We start from the raw sequence: 14,860 nt of genomic DNA, 5'->3' as shown, positions 1-14,860 counted from the left end.
ATTTCAGAGAATGTCAGAGCTACATCTATGTCCAATGGATCATCTGGTTTACCTTTTGATCTGGATAGATAATAGCATGCCTGGAAAAGTCGTAGATCTGAAGATACAAAGGGAATTCCTACGTCGAAGAAAACTTGGTGAAAATGTACCTGGTTACATAGATCTAACAACTCTAGAATAATTTCTCTTTGTAACAACAATCCACTTTTCCTTGTAACTTCTTGTACTATGTCTACTTTTAGTGATTATACTTATATTCTGTAAGTTGTAGACATGTACTGTAATACTTGTAATATTTCCTATGATTAATAAAATGAGTATTCCATGTACTTCACTGAAAAGATCCCTAAAAAAAGTAATAGGGACACAAGTCTATGAGTTCCGATGTTACTTTTCACATTCAATGACTTTCTATAAGTCAGTGAATAAGCTTTCAGTTTCAATTTTCGTACTTGCAATTTTCTTAGATATAACTTAAGAAAATTTTCAAGCTGAGATTGGCTAACTGAAAAAGATCCAAAAATAGTAAAAAGGGACATGTACTTCATATATAACTTTTCCTTACTATTATTTGATAAGATAACCTTCTTTATGTTATCTTGTTATCATCAAATAGGGGGAGATTGTTGATCATTTCTCTTAGTGATTTGATGATAATCCCTTTTCACTTATACGTTGTAYTTATGTTTYTGTCTTTTCAGTWCYWGCRATCTTCACTGAGCATGTTCAGTGATCGCTGAAGAACTTGCATTGTAAATCTATCAGAGACAGCAATACTTCAAGAAGACAACACTCACACCAAAGAACCTTCAGCAAACGTCGAAGACTGAAAGTGAAGAATAGAGACTGACGAGTATGTGATCTGAAGCGGTATTCAGTGATTACAAATCTGTCTATATATATGTGAAGATTGCTCAAGCTTCAGCGAATAATGATGAGACCTTCAGGTCATTCCAGCATTCAGCGATCAAAGAAAGTTTGATTAGCACGATTGTTGTTGTCTTGTCCTTATGCACACAAAGGACAAAACCCATACCCTTATGAAAGTTGGTACGGTACGGAGCCGACTAGTCGACTCTATTGTCCACCAACTTTAGGTAAGGATGTYTRCTCATGAATAGTGCTTTTTGTACTATTYACTGWAGTAAAGGACAAGCCTTCCTCTTAAGGCTTGACACACACTCTAACCCTACCATATTGCATAAAATGTTCATTTAATGCACTGTGTATAAATAGAAGTGTTTCTTCTGCATGCAGAGTGCGCGCAACTCACTCTCTAACCCTAATTCTTACTTCAAGCATTTTCTAGCTTAAGTAAAGGATCTTCTCTACAACATTTATTTTCTTGTATTTGCTAAGACTTAGTGTGTAACTAAAGATTGTTTAGATAGGTTTTTATTACCTTATCTTTCCACAAACAATCTTGTAAAATCTGTATTGATCTTCTTTATCAATATATATATATTTTAAATTTTAAAAATATTGTGTTTGTATTCATCCCCCCCTTTCTACAAAATGTTTCTCTTCTTGTAGACCCTCACGGGACCAACAAAGGCTTTGGCACACACGTCTTGGTCACGTGAACTTCCAGATGCTAAAAGGAATGTATGAAAAGAACTTGGTGCATGGGCTTCCAAAAGTTGAGCAATCTACGAGGTCTTGTAAGGGCTGTTTGGAGGGCAAGCAGACACGAAAACCGTACTCGTCACAGGCAAATATAGGACTCAAGCAAGGCTGTAACTCATTCACGCTGACCTTTGTGGTCCGATCTCACCGGCTACACCATCCGGAAATCATTATTTTATGCTATTGGTAGATGATTTTAGCCGTGTAATGTGGATTTATTTGCTAAAAACAAAGGATGAGGCATTTGGAGTTTTCCAGAAATTTCGTGTATAGGTTGAAAATGAAACATGTAACAAGATTAAAATCGTGCGAACCGATCGAGGAGGTGAATTCCTCTCGAAAGTCTTTACAGCTTATTGTGATGAAATGGGCATCAAACACCAATTCACGGCACCTTATTCACCGCAACAAAACAGTGTTGTGGAACGGCGAAATAGAACGGTGATTGAGATGGAAAGAAGTATGATGAAATGTATGAATGTGCACGATTCGTTGTGGGGTGAAGCAGTTCGCCAAGCTGTCTACGTTCTAAACCGAGTCACTACAAAGGCTCTTGGTGATACGACTCCATATGAAGTTTGGTCTAGAAGAAAACCAAATATCGGTCACGTTAGAGTGTTTGGGTGTATGGCACACTCTAAGGTATCAAAAGATCATCTACGAAAACTTGATAGCAGGAGCGAAACGCTAGTACATTTGGGAATGGAAATGGGCAGCAAGGCTTATCGTCTACTTGATCCAGTCACCAGTAGAGTTCGGGTTAGCCGGGATGTTGAGTTTGATGAAGATGAAGCGTGGCCATGGGCTAAAACAGGAAGGTTTAAAGAAAGTCCAACTAACACATTGACTATTGAAGGTTACGAAGGTGAAAGCGTAGGAGCCGAAAGTGGTGATCTAGTTGAGCCACTCACTAATTTCGAAACATTGGGTGATCAAGAAACCCCTGCAACTCCTCAAAATCAGTCCCTTAGTGAACCTCAATTACATGCTGGTCATGATGGACCGTTCCCAGTTGATTCTCATGTTACCTCAGTGGATTCGTCTAGTATCGCATCAAGCTCAACGGGAGGCAGAGCACCTAAAAGGTATAGGAGCCTTGCTGAGATATATGAGGCAACCGATCAGATAGAAGTGGACCCCGATCAACTCATGTACATGCAAGATGTAGATGAACCCACAACGTATTCGGTGGCTGCTAAAGATCGAGAATGGGTAAAGGCAATGAAGACTGAGTTAGATGCAACTGAAAGAAATCAAACCTGGAGTCTAGTTGATCTACCTGCAGGTTAAAAACCCATTGGACTTAAATGGGTAACAAGCTGAAACGGGATCCAAGTGGTAAAATTTTGAAATATAAGGCGAGACTAGTTGCTAAAGGGTACGTCCAAAAGCTTGGGGTCGATTTTGATGAGGTGTTTGCACCGGTGGCTCGCCTAGAAACCATTCAGATCATCTTAGCCCTCTCGAGTTCACATGGATGGAAAGTACACCATTTAGACGTGAAGTCAGCGTTTCTTAATGGCACTTTGAACGAGGAAGTTTTTGTTTTACAACCGAAAGGTTTTGTCAACGATAAATGCCCTGATAAGGTGTATAAGCTATCGAAGGCACTCTATGGGCTTCGACAAGCCCCTAGAGCTTGGAATTCAAGGCTTGATAAATGTCTAAAAGGGTTGAACTTCATGAGATGTGGGCTGGAACATGTTGTGTACACAAGAAAACAACATGGTAATGTCCTAATAGTTGGTGTTTATGTTGATGATTTAATTGTCACAGGAAATTGTGATGGTGATGTCAAGCATTTTAAGCAACAAATGAATAAAGAATTCGAGATGAGCGACCTTGGTTTACTCTCATATTACTTGGGAATCAAAGTGACTCAACATGAAGATGGTATCACGCTGAAACAAACGGGTTATGCAAGAAATGTTCTCACAAAGGCTGGAATGGCATAATGCAATCCATCACAATTTTCTATGGAACACAAAGAGGAGCTTACGAAGGATGAAGGAGGAGTTCCGGTTGATCCGACACTGTTTCAAAGCATTATCGGAGGCTTAAGGTACCTCACACACACCCGACCCGACATTGCATATGTTGTCGGAATTGTGAGCAGATTCATGGAGAAACCTACAGTAAAACATATGCAAGCAGTGAAGAGGATCTTGCGGTACGTTAGAGGAACAATTGACAATGGTCTCGTGTATACCAAGTATTATAAAGGTGATGCAATCACAGGATATTCTGATAGTAATCATGCGAGAGACGTGGAAGATAGACAGAGTACAAGTGGAATGGCATTTTACTTGGATGAAAACTTGATTACTTGGGGTTCAAAAAAACAACAATGTGTGGCGCTGTCCTCATGCGAAGCTGAGTTTATGGCTGCAACAACCGCAACGTGTCAAGGTATTTGGGTTAGCCGGTTGATGCACGAGATAACCGGGAAGAAAGTTGGTCCTCTCACGCTCTATTTAGATAACTAATCAACTATAGATCTGATCAAAAACCCGGTATTCCATGGAAGGAGAAAGCATATCGACTTGAGGTATCATTTTATAAGAGAGAGTGTTGAACGTGGGGATGTGGTTATTAAGCATGTTTGCAGCAAGGAACAAAGGGATGGCATTCTCACGAAACCGTTACCTCGAATTCAGTTTATAGAGATGAGAAAGCTACTAGGAGTTAAGAGCATATCATATTCTAAATTAGGAGGGAAAGTGTTGGCATAATTCAAAATCTAAGCCGTTGGTTGTTTGTTTGTTTTGCATGTTTTAGTTGTCTGAATCAAAGGCCATGTTGGCCAGTTATTTCCTAGTATTTAGCTTAGTTGAAACGTGGAAGTTTGTTTCCCATTTTCTTTGGTGTTAGTTTATTTAAGGAGTTCACTCTGTTTTTTTAGTGTGTGCAGAAATGTTAGAGAGAAAACTTTGCCCCATTTCTTCTTCTCCATTAACTGTTCTCGTGAGTGTGTTTTTGTGATCTGATCCAATTTTCTACTTACAGAACCGCATTTGGAATACATATTGATGAGATTATTGGTGAGGAAGCAGTCGGATATTGTGTATCATGTGTTATGACGACAGCGTGAATGGATTTTCCAAACAGCAAGTCGTTTCGGGAAATGACAGTGCAACTTAAGAGAACCCATGGTGATTGTGAAGAGGAGGCAATGGTGCTATAACAATGATGAGGAGTAACATTAACATTAGAGAAAGAAGGTGGCGGAGGTAGAACGTCGGAATGTACAGTGTCGTTGCATTTGCGGCATAGATATGATGAGGCATCATCCATATCAAATTCAAGCCCATTGCAGATGCTTAAAGCAAGAAGCAATCCCATTCACTTCGTCCCTGCTAATTCTATTGGCTCTTTATCAACCAACTTTCAAACAACTTCTAAAAGCTTCTATACTTTGAATTATTATTGAAGTTTGACTTTGTTGTAATATAATTTAATCGTTATATTATACTAGAAAAGTACTCGCGCAATGCAGCGATATATATCTCGATTTTAATGTTTTGTTTTGTTTTGTGTTTTTGGTCTCTGTCGATGTTATAATACGAATTTATGTGGTTTTGAGCAAATAATAATGTTTTTCTTAATAAAATGTAAATTTGAAGTTATCATAAAAATTAAAAAATATATAAAATTTTTCATTTTCTTTTGTAATTTATTTAATTCATTTTTATTGTATTTTAATTTAGGTTTAATGATGAAGTAATTTATTTTTAGTTTGATAATATAATTTTTATAAAGATAATAACTTAGTATTATGTTAGAACTCAATGGTTATCTTAATTATATTTTAGATTTTTAATATTTAAAATGAGATGTTTATCCTCTATTTGATTATATTTATCCGCAATTAGTTATACGAATTAAGAAATAGAGTTTTAATAAATTGTACTTATGCATAATTTACTTGTAATTTTATATTTTAAGTAATGTGCATTAATATACAGTATTTCATGCATAAGAAATGATTTTTAAGAGTTTTTGTCATATGCTTTATAATATAGTATAGATTATATTGTTATAATGTTATATTATATATCGAAATAAAAGTATGTTTTTGTTATTTATGCATTTAGTCTTTTTTACTATATATTTTTGTATTTTAACATTATTTCAGAAAATATAATTGTGAATTTTGATAAACTAATAATATATAACTATATAAACTGTTGATTAAAAATGGTATAGTGTGACAAATATTTAAATAAAACATGTAAAATAACTATATAAACTATTTTATATGAATTATTAGTATTAACTGTAATTTAATTTATTTTTTTATAATAAAAGCATTTGTTTTAATTTCTTCATACTTATCAAGGACTCATTTTTTGCATTGGTTGTTCCTTAATATGTTAAATGCAATATTTAGAATAGCGTCCTCAAAATTTAGGACACAATTTTACATATGTTTAGGGCCCTTTCATCAACTTGTGTAAAGTTATCACTCGTCTAATTTCTAGCAGAAGACAGCAGAGTGATGGACCAACATTAATACGCCTACATCATCGCTTCTCTAATTTGCCGTTCCCTCTTCAATCATCTTTTGTTCGTGAGTCAACGATTGAACTCCCCAAAGGCTCGAGAAAACAAAATTTCATACCTAGGCCCTAGTCATGGATACTCAACAATTTCATATTTTCATACTCCCCACAAGTACAGCAGGTCGATTTGTTTTATGCTTACTCCCTTCGAGTTTCTCTAGATAATTGCTATGGAATCATTTTTGATTTCTTTAAAGGCCGTTGTTTCTGTGTAATTAGGTTCAAATTATTATGTAGTTAATTATTTAGGTTCAAATTGTTAACGTTTAGGTTTAGCTTTAGGTTCAGAATGCTAATTGTTTAGGTTTAGACCGTTTCTGTGTATAACATGTATGTAAATCTGTTATCTCATTTTTACAGTGTAATCAAAAGATTTAAATATAACAGTACGTCCAAAAAGATTGGAACGTCCATGTAACTGACTCACCACGGGTCGTCAAAACTTCTAATAGGCCATTAATGTCTCATCTACATCTACAACAAGATTTTAAAAAAACCATGATACAAAGCCACAATTTTTTACAAACCAAAAGGAAAATAGGCAAAACTTGACTTGATGAAGACACCTCTCCTTCATAAATGGGCATGGCAACATGAGAAAAGCTGGTTAAACCGACAACAAGAGGTTTGCGGAACCACTTATCATGGTGGCATTAGGCTCGGGTCAACAACTCGTAGACATTACTATTGTTATCCCCGGGAACACGCTTCAGCATTTCTAAGCTTTTACGACTCCCTAAGAACTCAATTCGCTTGACTTCCACGTACCCATGCTCTGCAGCTTCTTTGCTTGCGTAAACTGATCGCAGCCTATCAGCATGTCTTGAATCGGTATGAATGGCCAACTCAATCTCCAATTTCGACATGTTCTCCTATACCATCAACAAAAATTATAGGTTAACATTTAGGTTATGTAACTAGTTGATTAGTTAGTTATTAGTCATGTTTGGTAAAAAAAAAAAAAAACTAGTTGATAAGCAAGCTATTATTTGATAAAGTAGTCATGTTTGGTAAAACTAACTGATAAGCTAGATGACAATGTAAAATGACAAGTTAAAAATTAACTGGGAAAACACAAGGGGCATGACTGAGAAAAAGCTTCTGGAACTTACTGAAACACTGCTTGAAGTAGCTTTTCTTTAAAAGCTAGTTTATGGCTTAACCAAACTGGATTTTTTCGATAAACTCAAAAAATAAGTTAGTTCATGGTTGCCAAACATGGCCTTAAGATCAATGAGCATAAAATGGTGTTCAATGAAACAGTTTATTCACCTGATAAAACGCATAGATGTGATCTAACAGCTGCAAACATGTGAACCCTGAATCGCTAAAAAACGTCCTTGAACAAGGGCCCATCTCTGAGAAACGGTCCACTGGGAACAGTATGGTAAGGAAATGGTTCTTGAAGATCAAATCATTCTTCTCCCTGCCCACAAAAATACCAAACAAGAAACGAATAACACGAAGAATGCAAATGCATATTGAATAAAGAAAAGGTTATTAATTACGTTTCTGAAAGTGGTCGTGAGAAGTTGACAAAAGAAGCATTGGATTCTTTCCCATCTTCACTTGCATCCACGAAAGTAGACGTTTTGGCATCCTCAAAACTGAAGGAATCTGTGTAGATGGAAGCACTTGACGATGGTTCAGAGATAGACCAGCAGATTGAATCGAGAAGGATGCTTGGGGTTAATGGTTTTATTGGTGCTTGACATGTCTGTGATCATTGCCGAATTTTATTCAGAATGAATATTTGATTCATAGAGTAACCAATTGATGCATTTCCGGATACGATGAATTGGATATTACCTGCATCTGGCGACCCCGGCGATTTCTAACACCTTTCTTGGCAAGGTTTGCTTTATTTTGATTCTCTTCATGGTTTGAGTTGATTCTAAGACTTGATGCATCTTGAGAATCATTCGCCCCATAACTATCCTAAAAGTTAAGAACAAATTCGTCAGCCAAACAAATATATACATATACCAATCTTGACAACCAAACAAATGCAATCCCACGTTGCTTGAAAGTCTGCTCTGATACCATGATAAATGGGTTTGGGTAGAACTCACATCCAAAGGCCTGCTAAAAGAAGGATGCCCAAACGAATTAAATATGTACACCCATCTTGACAACCTGCTGATGTGGTACAAATACTATTTCAATACTATCTACTTCCTACTCCCAAGCTTCCACGTATTTAGTATGAAGGTTACGTTCATGCATACCATTTTCCTCTATTTCTCATCCTCTATTTCGTGAGCGCCATCTCATTATTTGCCTACTTCAAGTAAATGGACCCACAATCACATTTTCGCTCATACAAATAGTATCCATGAAATTAAAATTTCATACGGCGTAAACACGTTGGTTTCACCGGTTCTACTTTTACCACTTTGGGCGTCCTAGTTATAACTTGGGATGAGAAATGAAAACAAGATTGCTGGTTCATTTACTTGAGGAGATAAAGAGGACGGGATCTGCAAAATGGAGGGACATGGTATAAACACACAATGTTAGGGTCCCATATCGGCTAGACTTTGACCATTTCTCCTTAATATATGTTTGAACCTCTGTTCCCTCCTCAAGGGCTCTTTTGGAAAGTAATCTAGCGAGGGTTCTACATATTCTCACAAACCAAAAAGAAGAAACTTGATCATTTATGACCAATGTACTCTTTTTCCTCACACGGTAGACAACGAGTTTTTCGTGCCTAAGTTAGGGAGCATATTAAACATAGGTTCTGAAACATTATGATTCAACAAGACTTTCTTGACAGAATTTGTATATATACCTTTTGATCAGCGCCACCTTCAACATTATCAAGCATCATTCCAATCTGACGTGCCAAGTCAGCAGACAAATGAACGAGCCTCTGTGGCCTTGTCTCCTTCACAGTCTTCAGAACCCATAGGGGCTGAGGTACATCATGTCTAATTAGGCTATAATATATTTGACAAGCTAGCTGTTAACTAGCTGATAAGCTAGATGACAATGTTAAAATGACCTAAATAAGACCGTATTGAAAATTTTATTGGAAAAATATTAGATGCATAATGGGAAAAAAGCTAGCTTATATAAGCTAGTTTATGGCTTACCAAACAGAGTTTTTCAATAAGCTCAAAATATAAGTTGGCTTATGGTTGCCAAACATGGCCTTAGTAGAACACAAACAATAGAAATTCACTTTCCGTTTTCTCCTTTATGTGCGAGTCTGTATTCGGTGAGGGGGAGATTTTAAAAGAAGCTTAAATCTTGACTTACTGTAACAAGATAATTGGAGTGACCAAGATACTTTTGAACCGAAGACTCTTCGCATACCACATGACTGGCATTGTGACCAGGCAACCATTGGTCCGCTAGTGAAGCCCCTTGTCCGAAAGCTGCCTCAGCAACCTACTGGAACAAAATTTCATTGATATAAGTCAAACTCATTCTATATTGCTCCGTAATCGTCCTTTTTAGGTATTGCAAATGAATTTAAGATGCTAGTTTCATTCATATACACATTAGATGTCTTAAACTCCTCATCAATCAAATGTGGATTTCTAATGTTCAAACTGAAAAAGAACGATAAAATTGTCTGAAAGCGGAATGTCAACTGTACCTTATTCTGCAGCTCAGCAGAAACTTCTGCATCAACATAAAATGATTGACCCGAAAAAATGGAACCTCGTCTTTTAAGCTCTTCTGATGATGAGAATAATTGGGATTTCTCAATCATGTTGGGTTGTTTGGCATTTTCGAGCATGGCAACAGGAAGACATGAATTCCCACTAGCAAGCACATTCAGATCATCCTTGGGCATATGATTTTCTTGAAGATGTTTTACAACGTAAAGCGCTTCACTCAATCTCACTGACCAAAATATAAGAAAAAGATCATCTTAATAGAAGGGTATTATATATTTTTGGAATCGCCATGTTCGTTTTTACATCATTATGGATGGAGTGACTCCAAGTTTAAACATGTTAAACTTTAAAAGCTACAAACTTTTACCATTTCTTCTAACGCTATCCACAAACCATCCAAGCGTAACAATAAAGAGACCATTCGAGGCGCCATGCTTCAATGCATGCTCATACTTGCGTCCACCAGAGCTGTAAGACTGCGTTAAGTGATCCACAATAACACGCAGTCCTTCAAGTCAAGAAAAGATATACATTTTGACTTTTGGGGTCAAACTAACTAAGAACCGACTCTAAGACTGATGTGAACTCTTTACATCTTCAAGGAGATCCAACAACCACCTTACATTTCAGAAGATGTACAGAAGATATTAAACAATTCGTGTTAAGTTTGTATAGGAAGCCATATCAAATTTAAATTTCAAAAGCAAAAGGTTTCAACTAAAAAATCAAAATCTTCCGTTTTTCAAAAATGGGGTTAGTAGATACAAGTTGCACTTAATAGATACAAATTATAGGAGAAACTTTGCCCCATAATAAGGTGCTAGAATCCATTCTAATCCAAAATTTGCCAGCATTTATATCTGTAAATAAACCAAACGAATGTAGGGTCTGGGAATTTATATACGTAAAACGAAAACCGTAATTTCCTTAATGCAGCTACAAAAAATCAAAGGTAATCAGAAGATAACATCAACATCAAGATGACAAAAGAAAGAAAAGGATATCTGGACCACCAAATGGGTACAACGAGGATGCAAATGGGGACTATATTCACCACCCAATCTCTCTGTTGCATCCATCACTTGTTTCCTTGCTTCTGTAAATCAAAGATCATGAGGCAAATTATACAGAAAGTTACTCATATGACAAGCAGAACTTGTTCTAACTCATGATCAAAGAATCAAAATGGAAAATGAAATTAATTGAATTAGTATCCATATTTAATGTTCTAATCACTGAAACATTTCGACTATTTTAATCAAACAAGTCCTTGTAAGATTCAACATTATCACACATCTTTGCTGGTTTAGAGGAAAGCAAAGGATTACGTCAAATTACATAGAAATGATTTATCAATACCCACGTACCAACATTTAAAGTATAGTATAAGATTTGAAAAGGGATTAATCCTTTTGACCTAAAAGGTCTAAATTATAGGAAAAAGAAGCAAATATATAGCCAAATATCAAAGATTCATAGTATATTCACAAATATTCAAATTCTCAAAGCAAAATGTAAAACACAGAAAGAACATTACATACTTGAAAAGAAGAATAGAGATATGAGCAAATGATAAATTTAAATAAAATAGAGATACCTTTGGATAGTCCAGTGACACAAATAACAAGACCAGAAAAGGGGGAATTTGGCAACGAACGAGGGATAGAGAGTGAAGAAGAGGAAGTAGCAGAGGACATTGAAGATTGAAGACCTCTGAAGGAAGAAGTGCCCAATCTACAAGTGATATCTACAAGTAACCTTGAACAAGCCTTCCTTGTAATCACCTTTGCACCTCCAATCCCAACCATCTGATTTCTCAGTAATCCAAACAACAAAATTCAAGAAATCTGCATATTCGAAATGGGTTTTCGAATTCAAACGGATTACAACATGGGTTTTATGATTTAAACGAAAACTGAAATGGGGTTTTCGAATAAAGAAAGGGGAAGTTTTAGACTTTCGAACGAAACAAATGGAAGATGCAGAAAGATGGTATTTGAAATCAATCGATGCAATAAAAGGATTTGGTCAAACTTTGTGAAAGTTTGCGGAACAAAGAGGCAGCAACATCAATTTCAAGTGCTTTTGTCCACTTTTTTTTTCATTTGAAAATAAAGTAATAAGATCGACAGTATTGTTTTACGAACATAGCGATGCCTCCCTCTTTATCACTCTCCCCCTCTCCAAAGTTTTAAATTGTCCCACTTTAGTTTTGTCTTTTCCATACAACCTGTTCTAGTCTTCTTTATAATCCAAAATATTTTATTTGAGTAAATTACTAATTTCGTCCCTATGGTTTTAGGTTGATTACAAAAAGTCTTTTAATCCTAAAATTCATGACTAGAGAGTCTTCGTGGTTTAATTTTCATCACAGATCAGATCCCTTGTTCTAACTTCCGTTAAAGAATTTCGTTAAATTAGGGGTGTTTTTTGTCATTTTATCCTTTTGTTTAATATTTTTATTGTACAACTCTATATGTAAAACTCCTTAAAACATTGAAACACACGTGTTAGCCCAATTCTCATTGTAAAATTTTCGTAAAAGAAACCATAAAGTTTCTACATGTTGAGTCTCTGATATGCTACTCCAAAGATACTTCAAGAGCTCTCTGTCCAAGTCATTCAGAGACCTGACTTTCTCGGAAGTCCTCCCTCTGGACTCTAACACTTATTTCTGGTTTGAATGATTAAAGATTTGAGCTACAATTGTTCCTGCCCAAAGTTTGTTAAAGCACATTTACACGTAGAAACCTCACATTAGATGCATGGTGTCTTGACTTTTCTCTTTTAGTCCTATAAATGGATCTTTCATTCCTTGTAATAGTATCGATCTTTGAAGAACTCAATGTAACACTCACAATGTTTGGGATTCCATTTATGATTAATCACGTTATTGAATGGTGTTAAGGATGATAACTATGAAGGTTTTATATAATTATCATATAAGGATGGTTGGAGATTGTTTCGGGCTTGAAAAACGAAGAAATCACCCAACCACTGACTAATGTGACTTTCTTGCGACCTTCATGCGACTTTCTGGAATTTTTTGGATAAGGGTGACTTTCATGCGACTTTCTGGAATTTTTTGGATAAGGGTGACTTTCATGCGACTTTACCTGCATGAAACCTGCATTCGTGCCCATATTAGCTTTTAAGCCGATTTTTCTTGAGGTTTTCTTCATTATCTCATATCTCCTTCATTTCAACTCTGTTTTGGAAGATTTTTGTTGCTATAGTCTCGGTTTTTGTAGCCCTTCAAGAGTAGATCAAGAGGATTAAATTTTATTGGGGATCCAAGAGTATTTGAGAAAGGTAACATCTTCATCTACTTCCTCTCAAAACTAGGGCTTTATGTATTCTTCATCTTCTATCCTCTTCTTCCGTCTTCATCTTATGTTTTGGGTTCCTTGAAGTAGAAAATATCTTTTCAGAAGCTTTGGAGCTAGGATTTGGAAGATTTGTTGATGGATCTCAATTTTTTCAAAGGAAGCTCAAGATTGGATAAAACCTAGATTTAGCATAAATCTAACAAGGTAAGTTCAAGTTTCTTTATGAAAACTATGTACATGCTAAAGTATGTGTTTTGAAGTATTAATGTGTTTTACTTGATATTTTATCAAATGTGTTTAGTAGTTGGTGAAGTTTTCATATTTGAGATATTTGGGTTATAAATCTTGTGAAATATCAATACTTGGGACTTTTGGACATTTTGATAAATAATCATAAGTGTGGGTTCATTTGAAGGTCGATTTTATAAATGAAGAGTATTTGTTGATAAAATGCATTTTTAGTGTATTTAGTTTGGAAAATGCATATTGTTGTGTTACGGGACATTTTGGAAATATACAGTGTATGATTTAAAATGGAAAATGATTTGTCTCAACCAATGATGGAGTTAATCATGTATTTGGAGCATGTATTTGCATAAACATTGGTGAAGTATGTTTTATCGCTTATGATGACTTCTATGGTATAGTCAATTGTGTTATCGAGCTAGTTGCTCGGTTTTGACTCAGATGAGTCATGGGGACTTTTGTCCAGTTTATTTTGCTCTATATCGAGCCTTTGGAGTTATATGCAATTATGGCATTTATTTTAAATGTTACATGTTTTAAGTGTGTGGTCATTCATTTGGGCTTATATAAGTTAGACTATAATGCAATGGATTCATATGTATATAACTCGATAGTGTTTGAGGAGTGACAAGTCTTGATGTCCTCACCTTGTGACCAATGCTTCTGTAAGCACCATGGTCATCTCGGTATCGTGGAGGTGAGTTCTTATGAGTCGAACTCGAGGACCGTGAGTATTATGTTTTTGATGCTTTAAGCCATATGCATGAGGGTTAGAGTTATCAAGTAGAAAGTTTTGAGGTTCCTATCTTAAATGCTAGTGAATAAACACTAAGGTCGAATGGAACCTTGAGGTTGGAACTCTACCAGAGAGCGAATGAGCACTAAGATCAGGTATCCTTGAAGTGAAGCCTAGTGAGGCCTGTGCACTAAAGGTACTATGACCTTGAGGTGACGCCAGGTAGGGTGTGCACTAAAGGTATTGAGGACTTGAGGTGACACTCGATACAGTGTGCACTAAATTCAATGGATCTGAGGTGTAGTTCAATAACGTTGATGTAGGGCTTACTTTATGATCGCCATATTAGACGGATAAGGGCCTCCCCCATCACTGTTAGGTGTTATTCTTAGATAGTGTATTATTCATATTTTTAATATTGTTTGGGTTTGGAGAGTAATCATAATTTATGATTTTGGTATATTGGATCTCCTCCATGTATTAATGTTTTGAATAATAGAGTTTTATCCATTTTTCTGTATTTGGATAATAATCCTTATTCGTATTTTTCAGTGAGTATTGAGTTTTGGTTTTATGTTTAATGGGTGTTTTGATTAATGTGTTTCATCACGAAAATGAGGGGTTTTAGGAAAGATACCGTTTCTATTCTATATACATTTCATCTTGGAAATTGTGATTTAGATAACCTTCTTTCCATTTTGACCATTTTATATAACCGATGAAACCTGT

General features: G+C 35.8%; 1 protein-coding gene and 1 pseudogene across 1 annotated transcript; both read right to left on the bottom strand.

The window, feature by feature from the left end:
- LOC112499959 overlaps nucleotides 1-4,888 on the bottom strand; it is a 15,128-nt pseudogene extending 10,240 nt beyond the window's left edge.
- Nucleotides 4,889-6,597: 1,709 nt separating this feature from the next.
- LOC112501016 lies at nucleotides 6,598-11,862 on the bottom strand. The gene is made up of 10 exons (XM_025104647.1): nucleotides 11,418-11,862; nucleotides 10,825-10,916; nucleotides 10,188-10,290; nucleotides 9,796-10,046; nucleotides 9,453-9,584; nucleotides 8,983-9,105; nucleotides 7,998-8,126; nucleotides 7,697-7,905; nucleotides 7,461-7,614; nucleotides 6,598-7,060 (listed from the first exon to the last, which is right to left on the bottom strand). The coding sequence occupies exons 1-10, from the start codon at nucleotides 11,626-11,628 to the stop codon at nucleotides 6,842-6,844; spliced, it is 1,623 nt and encodes a 540-aa protein (XP_024960415.1). The 5' UTR covers nucleotides 11,629-11,862; the 3' UTR covers nucleotides 6,598-6,841.
- Nucleotides 11,863-14,860: the final 2,998 nt, after the last annotated feature.

This window comes from Cynara cardunculus, assembly GCF_001531365.2.
Source record: "Cynara cardunculus var. scolymus isolate 2C chromosome LG 17, CcrdV1, whole genome shotgun sequence".
In the NCBI taxonomy this organism is placed as follows: domain Eukaryota; kingdom Viridiplantae; phylum Streptophyta; class Magnoliopsida; order Asterales; family Asteraceae; genus Cynara; species Cynara cardunculus.
Note: the sequence above shows the minus strand (reverse complement) of the source record. Positions and strands in the feature narration are given on the sequence as shown.

Excerpts from the sequence above, each read along its gene's own strand:
- LOC112501016 (XM_025104647.1), bottom strand. The coding sequence starts at position 11,628 with ATGGTTGGGATTGGAGGTGCAAAGGTGATTACAAGGAAGGCTTGTTCA. Across the intron at positions 10,917-11,417 it reads TGTCACTGGACTATCCAAAG|AAGCAAGGAAACAAGTGATG; the intron begins GTATCTCTATTT and ends TTTGATTTACAG. Across the intron at positions 7,906-7,997 it reads GCCGGGGTCGCCAGATGCAG|ACATGTCAAGCACCAATAAA; the intron begins GTAATATCCAAT and ends CAATGATCACAG.